Source organism: Mustela nigripes, chromosome 8, assembly GCF_022355385.1.
Source record: "Mustela nigripes isolate SB6536 chromosome 8, MUSNIG.SB6536, whole genome shotgun sequence".
Taxonomy (NCBI): Eukaryota; Metazoa; Chordata; class Mammalia; order Carnivora; family Mustelidae; genus Mustela; species Mustela nigripes.
Window position 1 is genome coordinate 12,546,612 of NC_081564.1, and position 17,774 is coordinate 12,564,385.

The following is a 17,774-nucleotide window of genomic DNA, read 5'->3' on the forward strand; positions in this document are numbered from 1 at the left end:
AATAATGCTTGGAAGAGCTAAGAAGAGCTTCACAGAAGCCCTTCAAGGATTTAGATAGGAGAACAAAGAGCATACAATACGTACACAATGGTTAAGTGCGTTTGGGCTCTGAAGTCAGAGACAGCTCCATCATCTGCTGGCTGTTTAAACTGACATACTGGTTACATGAGTTAAAATTCTTGCTTCAGTTTTTTTATCTGAAACATGGGAACAGTACTACCTCATCAGCACCTTGATGAGAAAAATGCATGTAGCTGGCAAGCAACTAGACAGTTTCAGGCAATTAATAAGCACTTTTCAAAACAGCAAAAGCTCTAACAATGTGTATAACATTTAAGATCTGACTTGAAATACAGATTCCTATTAGTGAACGCATGGAAATTTTAAACAGGAAAACAAAAAGGTTTTTTAGAGATTAATAGCTTTTAAAAAATAAGAAAACCACAGAATATGCATACCCATATATATGAAAAGATGCTCATGACCTCATTAAAAATAAGGAACTGAAAACTACCATACTGAGATTATTTCATACATAAGAGTAGAAAAAATTCAAGTAAGTTTCATTAGAGGCAAGGACAGAAGATATGGGACATTTACATATTGCCCACAGGAATGTAAAACTGACACTTTTTTTTAAAAAATGTTTGACTATATCAAAATTTAATGCATAACTGTACTGGCTCAGAAAAAAGTGAAATGATGTTTCTCATAGCTGATGGTCAAGCAATAGTGCATCCATCCTATAATGCAGAATACCAACTGTTAAAAAAATATAGAAAAAAAATCAGGTATATCTAAATTTGCTGACTTATTACAGTATCTTCAGACACTATTAAGCAGAAAAAGCATGCTACAGGAGAAGCTGGAGAATTATCCCCCATGATTTTTTTAATCCATAAATATGCCTATCATCAACAGAATGCACAAACAGGTGTAGGAGTGAATTTTAAGTCCACATTGTTAGAACATAGTATTAAACTAAAAAAGCAAGTTGCAAAAGAATATAGTATATTCCATTTATAACAAGCTCAAAAACATGCAAAACTATATATATACACACATCCTAAACATACATAATTAAAACTTTTTTAAAAATACACAAAGAGAGATGCTTGGGTGGTTCAGTTGATTAGGCATCTGCCTTCAGCTCAGGTCAGGATCCCAGGGTCTGCATCAGACTCCTTGGCTTACCAGGGAGCCTGCTTCTCCCTCAGCCTGCCAACGCCGCTGCTCGTGTGCGCTCCTTCTCTCCCTGACAAATTAAATCTTTAAAAAGTAAAATAATAAAATAAGTAAGAAATTTTTGAAAGATAGGGGGGCCTGGGCAGCTCAGTCAGGTAAGCGTCCAACACGTGATCTCAAGTGTACATCTTGATCACAGGGTAGTGAGTTCAAGCCCTGTATTTGGCTCCACACTGGGCGTGGAGCCTACTTAAATAAAAGAAAAAAAATACAGAAAGATAAACATGAAATTCAGGATAGCTGTTAACCTCTGAAGGGAGAAGGAAGAATGGGAAGGGAAGGGCAGCACAGGATTATGCAAAGGATAAAATGTTCTTTTTCTTACTTTGGGTATCAGGCACATGGGTGTTCACTGTGTCATGAAGATTCTTTCTATGTGATTTACACATACTACTTTTATGTACTCATATTTAATAAAAAATTTTTGGAACTGCATATGTATATGCACAAACATATGTGAAAGAAAAACTCTGGAATGATGAAAATTAAACTACTGGTAGTTACCTCCCCATGGTGACAGGGAACCTTCATGTTTTATTATTTGAATATTGTTTGAATTTGAAACTAATTACATAATTTTTATTAAATATATAAATACATAATTTTTCTTTTAAAATTATAACTACAAAACTGTAACCACATGGAAAATGTGTGAGTGAATTCAGCTGAATGAGGAACTATATTTATATTGTGATTACCTCTACATACACAAAAAGGGAACATTAACAAGAATGGAAGAGCTGGGGTAAATCTGATCTAATGGACTGTTCTCATTTTTTATAAGTTTTAATTTCTTGGAAGCTACATTTCTTGGAAATATTTCATATTTCATTAACTACTACCTCACTTGGAGAGAAATTAAAGAAAAATGACAACTGCAAGAAAGCCAACTCTCCACCTTCAGGGTAGCCAAGTGAAAAAATCTACCCACATGGGAAGGCTGTATGAATTACAGCCAATTGACAATGGATAGTACACACTGTGCCAGTAAGTGCACTCAGAACAACAGGAGAGGATCCCCACCACACCAAGGAGATTACATCAAAGAGTTCTGAAGTGCATTGTACATTTTAGAGCTTTCACTGACAACTGGCACTGCCAAGTAAAAGTACAGCCCTGGCAGGGAAGGCTCCACAGTCCAGAGAGCCCAGGAATGTGCTGAAAAAGCAACGGGGTATGGAGGGACCAGCAGAGAGGGACAGAGGAAGGGAAAACTTTCCCCAAAATGCGAGGTAAAGATACGACATGGCATAACAATCACACTCTTAAGACCTATAAAAATATCATACAATCAGAAAGCTAAGTACTGAGGGAACAAAAACAGAAGGGCAGAAATAAAAATTTAAAAGAACTCAAAAGTCAGAATGAGGGAGACACCAAAGACACATACTGTTTGGAGTCTTCACAAATATCTTCTCTATTCTATCCACTACACCAATTCCTACAAATTGGCAATTTACACGAAGGCAAGAAGAAAACCAGGGTTACAAGTCTATCTCCTCCTCCTACCAAAAATATCACCAATATGAAATGTAACCAAAACCTTTAAAAAACTCAAGGAAAACATCCCAAAACAGATTTGCAGAGAAAATATGTAATCTGCTTCCTGAGCTTACCCCTATTAGAAGCAAAGGCTCTATGTAACAAAGGCTATGTGGCTAAAGCCCACTGCTGTCAGGGTACCCCCCCACACACCTTTTTTTCTTTCTTCCCGTCAGGGTTTCTCCATGCCCATTTCTGATCATCAAAGTTTCATGAGCTCTTCCTCTGCCAAAGTGTTCATTCCACCTCCATCACCACCCACACCTCTCCAAAGGCCCGTTTCCATCCACCCTACCAGCCTTGCCTTCTCCATTCTTCCCCACATTTTTCTCCCCATCCTTCCTCTTATAAATCTCACTCCTCAACTTCAGAGAGAACTCTTCCTCTCACTACCTCAAATCTTATCTGAAAACAGGCAGGTTATAGATGTAAATGTTTTTTACTTTCTTTTCTCTAAACCTGCCCTTTTGCCCCAAGATCCTGTCCATAATTATTTTAAAGCTTTTTGAGTTCTGTAGGACCTAACAGCAAAGACCAGGCTCAGTGAATACTTTCATAAATGTATACCTGTGATCAAAGCCTAAGTCTTCTGCTAACAGCTATAGCACATAGATGCTTCCAACTCTTCCTCATTTTACATGCACAAGAATGCAAATGCCGTAAGACCAAGAAAGAACACATCTGTTTGCCATTTGGTTCCTCTCCCATGACATATGTAATTGGTCACCAAGTCCTATCAGAAGTACCTCCAAAATATCACTTGATCCATTTATTATCTCTTTCTGCTCCTACTAGCCTTGCATGATTTCTTACATCTAGCCTACCCTAGGAGCCTTCTCTCTGCCTTTGGTTTCTCCCTATTATAATCTACACTCCACAGAGCCCACATGAGTTCTCTCTCTGAAACATCCATCTGATCATGTCATTATTCTCCTTAAAATCCTTCAGGCATTCCCCAAGTGCATACAGAATAAACTTCCAGCTTCTTCATGTCATCCGATCTGGCATCAAACATCACCTTTCAGTCTTCTTTCCCTTCTACTACAGACTAGGCATTAAATAAAAAGTATACCTAATGAAAGAATAATTGACAAGATGTCCCAAAATGTTGTTGGGTGACATACATTTTATTTATATAACTGACAAACTTATTCATCTCAACCATACATTATTACCACTGAAATCCAACTTTTACAAAATGGCTAAAGTTCTATCCACATAATTTTTTAAAACTAGGTTGAAGTGTTTAAAACATTTCTATTTTCAATTCCAATATAAAAATGTAAGGTGGGTAACAAGGAATATAAATCAACAGTTACTTTCTAAAATGAACGTTAACATATATTATACCAAATTTCTCAGAGTTTCTGGAATATGTCAAAGTCAGCTCTTTGGATTCTTAACAGTGTATCACATCTACCATATGAGAAAGTTTGGCAACAAAAGCAAAGCTCCTTTAGAAGATAAGTGCCTCCTTAGTGAGTTTCATTCATTTTTCCATCTAGAATATTCCTTGAGATTACTAAAGAAACTACCAAAATAAGCTATTTATCTTAACAGATTCAGGAGAAGACTTTCCTAAGAACAAATAAATCTTTTTCAGCTCAAATTTATAAAATTTACTAAAGAAATCAGTTTATTAGCTTACACATATCAAAATATGGGTTCTCATAAGAATCACACCACTGTTTAAATGTTATAGGATCTTGCAGACAGATTCAAGAATAGCACCATCTGTCTGGGTTACAAAGCTCAGTTTCACCACGGTATCACCAAACAGCAACAAAATATCATTTTCATACAAATCTCTCTCTCTCTAGTAATTTATAGACATATAATGAATTTAATCTATTTGGGATCAGCACACTTGATTCAATCTACACAGATGATTTCATTTTGTATGTAAACCAACATATTTTTTAAAATGTTTTTAGTAAGTAAAGTTTGGTTAGGAACTTATATTTCAAAAGATAAATATTTATGGTCTTGAGCAGCTGGTATGTAGATTTATGCTCTGATATAACCTCTAAATATTAAACTGCTCAGGTGCTTTACAAATGTGTAAAACTAAAAAGTACCTGTTGTTGAGAATAATTATCATTTAAGTAAATGTTCCTAAAATATCTATAGCTCTAGAATTACAACACCACATTTTCTCAAAAGACTTCAATCCTTCCTTTTTTTTTTTTTTTTTTTAGAGGGGGGAGAGAAGAGAAGGGGGATAGAGAAACTTAAGCAGGCTCCACAGCCTGCACAGAGCCTGACATGGGGCTCACTCTCAAAACCCTGAGATCATGACCTGAGCCAAAATCAAGAGTCGGACACTTAACTGAGTTAGCCATCCAGTGTCCCCTCAATTTCTTTTCTTTAATGTGAAAAAAACTTAAAAAGAGAATTATAAATTCAACCATGAAAAACATAAAAATAAAGCTGAGAAAAATTTCATTATATTCCTGAATCCAAAAATAGAAAATACTTGCCACTGCAACTTGTAATCTAAACAATTAATATAGGCACGACTGTTACAGTTAGAACACCCTCTATACCTCCCCTCCACTGAATACTAAGGCAGACCACAAGAGGGTGAAATTCTAAATACATATGAGTGCTCTTTGTCCTAATCTTCACCAGTGGAAGAATTGCTAAAGAGCATTTATGGAATACAAGATGGCATACTGGGTAGTCTCAAATGAGTAAACCAACAGTAAAAGGCAGGGTAAAAATCTTAGTCTCCAACTTTCTGCTAAAATTTTAAGAGATTATCTCAACAGGATACTTTTTTTTTATTTATCCGAAGGCTTTTCTTAATCATTACTTCAGTCTCACTAAAAATGGACCTTAGGACGGTGTTTGATCTTCGCTAGACCGACAAGGTATAACTACAATTCTACTCAATTTTACTCTCCCTTTATAATTTGCCTTGATCCCCAAAGAGCGAAAATCCCACCTCCACTTAATTTGTCCCAATATCCAGTCTTAACAATTAATGTACCACTAAATTAAAATCACCTTCACTGAAACAATTAATATACCACTAAATTAAAATCAGCTTTCATTGAAAACAAAATACATTGAACCACTAGACTCAGAACCTGGAGGCAGTTATATATGAGCAGGGCAGGAATTCTTAGCACACATCTACAATATATGTATGCCATATATCCAAAAGTGGAGTTCTTTTCCAGGATTTTTGCTCATCATCAGTAAGAACCCCATCATAAGGTACTAAATTGCTGACTTGGGCAACAATTTGGAGCAAAATTAGAGAGAGAGAAGAGAAGATACTGATGGAAGAGGCATCCTTTAAAATAAGATTTTCTGGAGTGGCTGACTAAACTATAAAAGAAATTCCAGAGAAAAAGAACCAGAAAAATATGGACAACAGCAATGGTATTTGATACAATTTAAGGGGGCTTACTTTAAGAAGAGCACTTCTCATTTGGGCAGATATATGTCGATTCTAGTATGACTAGCTCAGAATTAGCTTTATAATTAAGTGTACAAATTAAGAAGATAACATCTGACCTACTTAAAATGACCATTAAAGGAAAATAAAATGATGGCTGATAACCACACGCACATCAAGTAAAATGCAAAATTCTTAGCTCAATACATTTCATCTTTGAATCTGAAAAGCATTCAAGCTACAACTAAGACTGTCCCCTCTTCCTTGACACTTAATCACAATCTACATCCTCGCCATCTTTGAAGAGGTGTCTTACTCTTTTCTAGCACTAATCCTAGCCATTGCCTGGGTTCTTACTAGCAACTCCTGCTAGACTCCTTTCATCAACTAACAACTTTTCTTCTATCAAACATCTCTCTTTCTGCCCCTCCACTATTGCTGCTCCTAAGTCCACATGAGGCTCCTGCATTCTAAAAAATTTCTTTCAATCTACCTTTTAATCTCTTTCCCTTACCACTCCCAAATCCCTGCTTGCTTTACAATCAAGCTTCTTCAGCTGAAAAGTGTACCCCATTCACTCATTCTGCAACCCACCAGAATCCAGAGTCTATCCTCAATAGTCAAATTTCAACTAAGTATGCTGCCATCCAAATAGCAAACTTCATCTTTCACTCCTTACCTCGTCCCTTCAAGGTCCACTATGACTATCTCCGAGAATCGTATCCTCTTTATTTTTATTGCAGAGAAAGCAAATTATAATCAACTGTAGAGCATACATAACATACACATTCATGACTTAAATATCTAGGCTTCATGAGAAGTGATCCTGGACCAAAATCAAATTTTTTAAAAATGCACAAAAGTTAAAGAAGGATGGGTTACAGAGTTCAACAATTCTAGTTTGTCTATGTAAGAGAGCAATCCTAGAAAGGCTTTTAATTTTAAGCACATTATTAAATGTAATACCATTTAACACACTTATTTTTCCTCAATCCATTTCTCATAATAGTTTCTATATCATCTTGGATTATCTCCTGCTTTTAGTTTCATATCCCATCTGCTCATTTAAGATTCACGTCTGTCCAGTTTCTGAAATATTTGTCACTTTAGTCATTAGCATTTTGCGTAATATAGCACTGTTTTTTTAAAGTTCAGAACTGAATTATTTTAGAAAACTGATTATTTTAACAACACCATTTCTTAATCCAAATTGGCCTGCCCACACTTCAAATTTTCCATCTAACAAAAATAAGATTTCAATAAGTTTTTTTTAAGACTTTATTTATTTATTTGAAAGAGTGTGTGAATGCAGGGGGGGGTGGGGCTCCACAGAGGGAGAAGCAGACTCCTGAGCAGGGAGCCCGACATGGGGCTCAAACCCACGACCCTAAGATCATGACCTGAGCCAAAAGCAGATGCTTAACCGAGTGAGCCACCAAGGCACCCCGGATTTCAACATTTTGTAATATTTTCAAAAGAAACCAAGACCATAAATCAGAAGTATTCTCCTACATACCACTTCAGTAAATATTCTTAAGGACAGACTCAGAATTATCAACTGAGCTTCCAAAGAATGTCCTTTCCATTTCTCTCTAGCAGTTCCTTCAAGATCCAGTTTAAAACTCTCCTTCTGGGGACACCTGGGTGACTCAGTCGGTGAAGCGTCTGCCTCCAACTCGGGTCATGATCCCAGGCCCTGAGATCGAGTTCCGTCTCGGGAATCCCTGCTCATAGGGGAGCCTGCTTCTCCCTCTGCTTGTGCTCTCTATCTCTGACAAATAAAAAACAATCTTTTAATAAACTCCCCTTCTGAGTTTTTCTGGCTACAAAGTCCTATGCTATCTGTTAGTGATGCTCTTCCTCAGCACTTATCATATAGCATCCTAGAAATTAAATATATGTAGGTCTTTTTTCCCACATTATCAAAGCATTAGTCCTTTTATAAGCCCAAGCCAGATTTTAATCACTACTAATATATATATACATTATTCAAAAATGAACTCTGGGGAAGCATGAGTGGCTCAGTCTTTAAGGGTCTGCCTTCAGCTCAGGTCATGATCCCAGGGTCCTGGGATAGAGCCCCACATCATAGGGCTCCTGCTCAGAGAAGCTGGCTTCTCCCTCTCCCACTCACCCTGCTGTGTTCCCTCTCTCACTATGTCTCTCTCTTTCAAATAAATAAATAAAATCTTTTTTTAAAAAATGAATTCTGGAGATGCCTGGGTGGCTCAGTCGGTTTAGCTGCTGCCTTTGGCTCGGGTCATGATCCCAGGGTCCTAGGATCGAATCCCACATCAGGCTCATTGCCCGGCAGGGAGCGTGCTTCTCTCTCGGCCTCTGCCTGCCACTCTGTCCCTTGTGTGTGCTCGTGCTCTCTCTCTCTCTCTGACAAATAAATAAAATCTTTAAAAAAAAAAAATGAATTCTGTAAGTCCTAAATTTCTCAAATATAACATATAAAAAATTAACATTTCTAAATAGTAGTTTATTGGTTACCCCTTCCAATCTCACCCTCAATTCTCTTTTTCATTTCACTAGAGCTCAGAAGTCCTGATTTACCACACAATATACCAAGTAGAAACCGTACCTCTGCTGGTGAGTGAAGGAAAAAAAGTAAGGAAGAGCTAAAGGATAAAGAAATACAAAAATCTTTCCTGACATCACAGGACCTGCCACAACTCTCAAAGTTTTAATAGAAGTGTATCAAAGAGGAAGCAGGAAGGGAAGGGAAAATTCTTCCCATGGTGGGGGAGGGGGCGCCAATCTATAGCTCTCAACACTCTCTTCAAGCCTCTCTCTCTGATAGCAATCCTCTCTCCAAGACCTAGAAAAGGGTTTAGGTGCTGGGCTGTCCCCACTCCCCCTGCAGGGGGCCAAAAAGGGTTTTAGGGAGTGCCTGCTCTGACTGCCAGCACTACAGAGGAAAGGTGCTCCTGACATTCTACCAGCAACAATAAATATAAGTTCATTCCCATAAAAATGTTGCCATAAATAACACAAGTAATCAAGTAAAACACAACATAAATAAGCTAACAATCATTTGTAGCAACAGAAGGCTGTTTTTACATGGAAAAAAAACTCAGAAATTAGCTCTTTTAAATATTTCAGAATACCAAAGAACACCTACATGTAAAATTCTACACCTTTGGATAAAAACTTAGGACTCTATTCATATTCCACTTGATTAATAAAAAAACTACAGTTGAAGGTAAGGGGACTTCACTCCTTCAGCAAGGTCTAAACAATATTTTTAGATGTTGCTGCATTATTAAATGGAAAATAGAAATTAGCCAGTAGTTGAAAATATATACTTTGTTCAAAACATAGTAAGAGTTGTGACATGCACGTCAGACTAAAACATGATTTAGTCTTTAAAAAGAAAAAGATATTTATTAAGTACTATTTCTGACGTTCCCTGAAACAAATCTCAAAATGTTAATAGAACTGCTATTTAAAGTTCAAAGAGCACTCTGGAACTGCCAAGGAATTAATAGCTTAAACCACCAAATAAGAGCCACAGTCCAATTTCCAGGCTCAGCCAGTCAGAGCTTAGGGTTGGTACAGTAAAATCACTCAGCATATTAAAGACACACCAGGCAACTATGGATCATATATACAAATGGAAAATTGGAACATTCAAATATAAAATTCAGGTTTTTCTTCTCAATAATGGCTTATTGGTGAGGAAAGATACAAGAACAATTTAACCTTCTGCCCCCCCTAAAACAACTACAAATACAACATAACTTTCATACTTAAAACAATGAATTTTGCCACTACAACTTCCTAGTGAACCACCTAAGGCTACTCTCTGACCTGAGTCATAATTTGTTAGAAGTCTCTTCCTATTAAAAACTACTCTTTCCTTAAAGGGTACTCAAATTATCTTTCTTATTTCCTGCCCTCCTTCTTATTTCCATAACGTTTACTGAAGGAGAAACTGAGGCACATAACCGTAACACAACCAACTTGATCTGATTAGTTAGTTACTAATAAAAAACATGAATACACTTAATTTTCCCCATTACCATTCACTGCCCATTATGCTGGACTCATGAAATGTAATCCTAAACTGAAGGTTTAGCAAAAGACCCACAGTACAGCTCAAAGAATGAAAATGAAGAAATTCTAGATCAAGTCCCAAACAAAATCTCTAACAGGTTCCAAAATCTATAGGTCGCCTACCACATTAAAGAAAAATACTGAATTCCTATTCCTTTGATGTATGATAAGCACACATCTCTTGATCAGTTGACATTATCTTTTAAAAAGGTTAGAAACACCTAAAATATTACCAAGCCACAGTACATATAGCCTACAAAACATATATTCAGAATACAGAGCTAAAAACCTATGTAAGTTCAAGGAAAAATAACATAATTGTGATCAAGACCTGAAGGAGCAATGAGAACTCCCTTAGGAATAAGACAGAGAACAGCTGTCCAGTAATTCATTTTTATTTAACAAATGGTTAATGAAGGCCTAACTATTAAAGAGAATGCAAAGATGATACAGACAGGGTTGGTGCCCTACATAACCTCATGTGCTTATCACAGGTACACAGAAGGAGGTATGGGAGTGACTAGTACTGCCAGTGAGAGTCAGGGAAAGCTTCACAGAGGAGGTGATATTTGACCTACTTAAAAGATGAGTAGGACTGTACCAGGCATATATAAACATGCAAAAAAAAATAAAAAATAAAAAATAAATAAATTAATTAACTAGGAGCTGATTCCCTGAGTGAGATATACATATGTTCTTCCCTATTTCTCTTTAGGACATTAAAATTCAATCATGAGAATTGCCAACACAAAATGTTTTTTACACCAATTATACTCTTTTGAATACTTTACTTATTAGCTCTCAAATTAAACCCAGATGGATTTAATCATCTTTCCTATTTAATGAAATAATGTAGAACTCTATGAGGAAGCTTCATGTGTCTTAGACAAAAATACTTCCTCAGAAACTTGTCAATGCCCTTTGGGGAGAAAAAAATCAAAACAGTTTTCATGGAATTTAATATACCCTCTAGATGATCAATCTTTGAAATTCCCACTCAATATTATAAAAAATTCTTTTCACAATTATCTTATTTAAAACAAATAATTTCCTCAAATTTAAATATCAATTGTCTTAAAATATATCCAAATGATGCAGTGATATAGAACAAATTATGACTCAACTTTTACAGTAAAGAGACCCAGTGATGAAGGAGAAAAGAATATTTACCTGCACGTTTACCTAATTCTCTTTATCTTCCCCCAATTTCTTAAGTTAAAGTTACAAATTTAAACTATGAAAAATAAAGACACAAATGAAATCTTAATATAATCAACTCAGGGGTTCCTTCAACAGTAATGGAACTGCACAGTACTGGAAAAAATACAAAATGTAGAATGCTGTCAACCAGGGCTCTGTGCTATTTCACAGTAGTAAAAATACAGTTTTAATAGGATTCTACAATTCACCAAGAGTAAGAAAACAAAGTTTCAGAAATACACATACTATACCAGAGTGTGGAGATGCCAATGACATAACATTTTCCCTTAGACACAACAGATTCTCCTAATTCTCATCTAAAAATAAAGAAAATTAAAAGTCATCTTTATTCTTTTTTTTCCAGAACCAAATCCAAATGTACTCTGAAAGACATTTTATTAGCTCAAAAAAGGAAAACAACTTTATTCCAACAAACATAACTAAAGCATGCTAACATAAATGCAAGCAAAACAGGCGCCCCTAAAAGAAGACTATGATAGCCAATTTATGGGGATAAAATCTAATCTTTACTACAAATGGATCTTTAAAATGAAGTAAGACATTGTAGTAGAGTAAGGGAATTGTCGGAAATAAATACCAACCACATTTTAAATAAATTTAAAACTTTTATAGCAACTCAAGATAGAAAACTATGTAATGTACATAAGTGACTTTATACTAAACAAAAATTGGGCACGCATACATATTTCATTCATGCAAATGAGTCTGAATTTACAATTCCTCGTTTATGTTAATATTTACCAAGATTAATGGAAAATCATCTCCCCTATGTAATGAAGTGAATTCCCCCAACAGAACAAAGCTAACACCTTCAAATCTTTCAAATAAACAATGAAAGCACATACTATAAAAAGAAATTATCTGAACAGGATCAGAAAGAAGTTAAAATGATTCAAGAGGGAAAAAGAGTTCCAAATTCCAAGAACACATTGTAAATATTGATTCATTAATTCCAAAACTCTAGACTCTAAGCAAGTCCTATGAAACAAACGTGCACGTGTGTGCGTGTGTGTCTGTGTGTGTGAGAAAATTTTTTTAACGATACGCCACAGCACATTTTTAGGCTACCTAATTACCTCACTTTGCAAGGCATTAAATGTTATTTCTCAAAATAGGAATGTTTAAAAAAACACAAAATAGAAATTCTGGTAGCCAATACTGGCAACACAAATAGTTTATAAAGCAGATTAGCACAAAACACACTTTTAAATAAATGCACTAATAAAAATAGTGCAGAAAGTCCTTTTCTTGATTTTTAATAGCAGCAATGCCCAGTTCAGTAATAATAATACTCAATATTCAACCATACTCTCTCTCACTGGCTAGTTTCTATGAAATAAACATCACCCACTTTCAGGAAAAAACAAAAAAAAAAACACATCAGTACCTTCTACTACTGAAGGAGGAAACATTACTGTTCTAACAAAAATAAGTCAAACCATTTCAGAAAAATATTTAGTCTATCTCTGAATCAAAGTTTTGACAGTTGGTTCATTAAAAAAAAAATCCAGATAAACAATCCTTTTACTATTTACATTGAGTTTCATCTCAATTTTAAATAATCTAGCAAACATAACTATAAAATGTACTTATCTTTTGCAAATGATTGTCTTAATTTATAGCATGTAATACAAACTGGTGACAGAGTATATCCTTTATTAATCTCAAGAGAAGAGGGGATCTCTCAAAGTGATGAATACAATTAACTCACAGTTAACAAGGCTAAATTAGCCAGTGAACAAAAAAGATGAATCCATTTTTACATACCTAATTAATATACTCCACTACTGTAACTTAACGTTATTTGAAAGAATGCCTTAAGAGATTTTTTTTCCCAAATAAATACCTAATACAGTCATGAAAAAAATGACCAAAACATTCCAAAGAAAATGCTAAGCTATATAAGCACCTGGGATAACCTCAATAAACACTTATAGTCCTAAAGGCACCTCAAGGCCTTCATCCTCACAAAAAAGGAGGAGTCCCAACCTAACTTCCTCTCCATGAGCACTTCAAGCAGTAACACAGCAACATTAGTTTTGCAGCACGCAAGGCTTAGGTACATTATTTTCTCTTTAAAATTATGAACTCATCACACGTACAAATGGCTCTTTAAAACGGTCCAGTAAACTGCTACACTATGCCTTAAATTGCTGTCTATTATGTACTTAAAAATATTTACTAGCAATTGGAGGTTAATATGGCAACTATTACAGGGTGGCAATTATTGCTATTAAAAATATATAAATACTGTAACACCATGTGCTACCAACAACAAAATGCTAAACAGAAAACATACATTAGCAAATTATAAATATTTTCATTAAAGAAAATAAACCATCCTGAAAATAAGATGCTTTGGGTTTAGATACTAAAATTGGCAACTGGGATGAAAAAATACCCTATGTATGTATTTTGGCACTTGAGAAGATGAGAGAAATCATTCCCTTTTGCTCATTTTCAACTTACAACCCTCCACATTTGGTTCCAGCTCAAAAGAATAGATCCCAAAGTTTCTATATTTACCATTATCTTCTCTCTCTGCAAAAATATAAATCTCCTAAGAAAAAAGAGAGCAGGTCAACAACAGATTACATTAAAGTTTCATACACAGAATTAATGGTCCTTCATAGGAAGTATATACTAATATGTGTGTGTGTGTGTTTCAATTCAGAGAGGGAGAATTTGATATCATCACCCAATTACTCCACAGTCAGGAAGAGTCTAAGCAAATAAAACAATGTGAAGGTGGAATCCACATACTTAAGAATTAGGTCGCACCATATCAAAGAGTATATACTTAAAACTAGTTAAAGAACACAAAATCACTCTCCTCCATATGCTCTCAACAGAGAAACAGAACTAAAGAAGCAAAACTAAAGATATACTTCTATCTGGAAATTATGTCTTCCCTCAAGGGTGGTTGATACACCATAGGGTGCCCTGTTACACTTTACAAAAAGACAAGATTTAATGCACTTAACTGAATTATATCTGAGTGAGTATCTAACAAGAGTCTCCCAGAAATGTGATGGATAGCATGAGAAAACAGTTGCAGGAGCTAGGGATCTCACAACAGGCAGAATAAGAAACACATACAATCATCCATATCATACACACCCAAGACACTTTTTCCATTAGGAAATGGGGGTAGGGGGTGACAGAGAATTTGGGAAATTTGATACATGCAGTAGAAAATCAGAAAGCAAAACAAGAACAAAAATCTTAAAGCAGTTGATTGCACAATCTACTTTTGCTAAGCCACAATGAACACTTGAAGGTAATAGAAAGTGGGCGGATCATTACTGTGGTACAGAACTTTAATCTCTAGTTTATATTTCAATCCACATTAATATGAGTCTAGGTAAATTCTCTATAAACAGTACTTTTCTCTGTTCAAAAAAACTGCAGGCCAAAAAGAAAAATACATGCTATTATTAAGGACATAAGAGTTCTTGTAACACATGCTTTATTTTAAACAAGAGATGATTTTATCTCCTTTGGAATTAACTATTCCATACAACGTACTTCAGACAACATATTTTTAATATTCTAAGTTCCTGCTGTGTCAGATTTTCAAGGAAAACTGCATTTGAATGAGCAAAACTTTATATTATCAGCCGCTTTTTAACTGATTCTTAATTAAAAAAAAAAAAAGCACCTTTTCCACCCTCCACATACAAGAGAATGTAGACATTCTACAGTCCTTAAAAAAAAAAAAAAAAAGTCAACCCAGGAATTTCTTGAGTTCTGCGTTTCAAAGTTGCCATCTAATGAGTAATCCGACACACACACACACACACTTAATTCCTGGTTTGAAAAGGTTGAGAGAAATACCCAAAGTAGAAACCTCTAGTTGGTCATAAAACACAAAATCCTCTCCTATAAAATTGCTTGTTCTCCAAAAGAATCTCAGGCATCTTATCTCTTTAACATTATCATCCTTACCTGAGCTTAAAAAAAAAAAATTTTTTTTTTAATTGTATATCTTAAAGCCTGGCTACACACATAAATATAGTTTCATTGGTCTACAAAATCTACTGTATATAGATTAGCCACATATACACAAGCCATTACCAGTCAGAATGATATATAGTAATTTTGGGGCTCTCTCCTCACTAATATTGGTCTACTTGGTTATTTTAATTACCTGTTAAAGTGTCAATGTGGTCACCAGCCACCAAACAAAAACCATTTTAAATACCCCTTAATCAATATGTTTGCTAATCTATTAAAGTCTCTGAATCTGACTGACAGTAAATGATATTGTAGGGGAGAGAAAAGAAGAGGTAAAATGAATTCTATTCCCATATGTCAAAAGACCAAGGGAAAATTATCACAGTACGAAAAGGAAGAACTGAAACGTATAACTGAATTTTAAGATTAAATAAAGATTATTTGAAGATTTTAATTTTAAGATTAAATAAAAATGTTGAAAGAAAAAAATTAACCTGATCTATACACTACAGCGAAAGCACAGATATTATGTCACTCTGTCTTTGTGGGTAAAAAATCACGTGTTTTGATGCTTTCATCTGCATAAGGAAATATTTAATAAAATAGCACTTCCATTTGAAAAGTTGGCAAGGATGTGTATTCCTCCACCAGTCTCAAGGAAAAAAAAGGCATCTATGCCGACCCCGACCCATAATTAAATGTAACTAATTACAATTTGAACACTAAATTATTTATTCAGTGTAACTGTAAACAAGGATTAAAAGGAAATAATGCTTCTATCTACTGCAGAGATTACAGAAAACTATTTCCAAAATGCATGTTCTCCAAAGACAACCCCCCCCCAAAAAGGGTACATAACTTAAAATAAGTTGGGGTTTTTTTCTAAAGGCTAAATTAAACAAACCGTTCAGCCAATTTTCCAATTATATTCTACGCTTGGAACATAATTGCCTTACATCTGTTTACAAATCTTTGCTCAATATTTAAACAAATTCGTAGTCTCCGGGGACATAGCTATACATACAGTAACTCATGCACAAAGCACATATTTAAAGACCACGCACTGCAATTATTAGCCTAAACGCCAGGTTTAACAAGGTGAATGTTTTCAGAGCTAGGTAATACGACCCAATAAAAAGCAAAGATGGCATTTACCACCAAATGTCACAGCACCGCCAGGAAAGAGTTGCCGGAGCCCTATACATTTTTAATTTCGATGAATCTAGACGTCGTCGTCGGGTGCCAGGCTTCCAGGAGAACAATTGACACCCGAACTGCTTCAAGATTAAGGCAGGCGATTCAAATCCGAAGGAAAAGTTGTCAATTATGAGAGAGAGCGCGAGAAAGGCGAAGGCAGATAAAAGCGATGTTATCAAACCGCCCAGCTTGTTGCTTTTGTGTGTGTGGATTCGTTGTTAGGATAGAGAAAACAGTTTTTAAAAGACACAGGAGGAGAGAAAGAAGAAAAAGCCTTCTCCACCTTCCGTCGGCTCCGTGCAATGGCTTTACGGCTCTCCAGCGTAGTAAGCCCCGAGAGGCAGGCGGCTGTCGATGTTTACAATCGCGGGAGCTTCGGATGCAAGAGTCCTTTACTGACACAATCGCATTCAATCAACTGTTTTCGGGCGAAATTGTAGGTGTCATTATGGAATTTTAAAAAAAAAAAAAATTCAAAAGGCGGGCGGGCAGCCTATCCGACAAGGGGGGAAAAGGCTGCTTATCGCGGGCGCGGGCAGCACAAGGGAAAGCCTTCCACATTTAGGAAAAAAAAAGGGGGGGGGGGAAGGGGAGGGAAAGGGGGGTGTGATTGCAACAGAGGGTGGGCGTTCGAAGTGCGACCCAGAATCCGCAGCTTTGAGACTTCCACATGCAAATTCCACGCCGAGCGCCGCGCTCACAAATGATTTTTAAAGAGCCAAATAAACACTGGATGGGATCCAAGGCGAGGGAGAGACGATCCAAAAGGGGGAGAATCGGCGAGAGGCGAACGGCGGGGAGAGGCGAGGGAGGGGCGAAGTCCCGGCGGCGGGAGGAGAAAGTTGGTCGGCGGCGGAGGTCGGGGACCCCCCCCCCCGGCTCAGCCCCCCTCCCCGCAGCCCGGCTACTCACCAGCGAGAAGAGGTTGGAGTGACAATCCTCCAGGCTCGCCCCGTTCGCCACCCAGTTCGCTGCCGCAGTCATGATCCTCCGCGAGCCCGGCCGCCAGAGCGGGGCATGTCGGAACGAGGCGTCCGAGGCGAGGCCGGGCCGGGCGGCGGCGCCTCGCCGGGGAGCGCGAGGCGGCCGGGCCGCCGCCGCCGCCGGGGGAGGGCGCGAGGGCCGGCGGGCGGGCGGGAGGCGC

The 17,774-nt window shown here is 36.7% G+C and overlaps 1 protein-coding gene across 2 annotated transcripts in view; it reads right to left on the minus strand.

The window, feature by feature from the left end:
* MED13L (mediator complex subunit 13L) overlaps positions 1–17,713 on the minus strand; it is a 282,380-nt gene extending 264,667 nt beyond the window's left edge. For both annotated transcript variants that reach the window (XM_059408507.1, XM_059408506.1), the window contains exon 1: positions 17,543–17,713. In XM_059408507.1, coding sequence (XP_059264490.1) covers positions 17,543–17,614 — 72 coding nt within the window. In that variant the 5' untranslated portion in view covers positions 17,615–17,713. The remainder of the gene's footprint in view (positions 1–17,542) is intronic.
* Between the last annotated feature and the right edge of the window lie 61 nt (positions 17,714–17,774).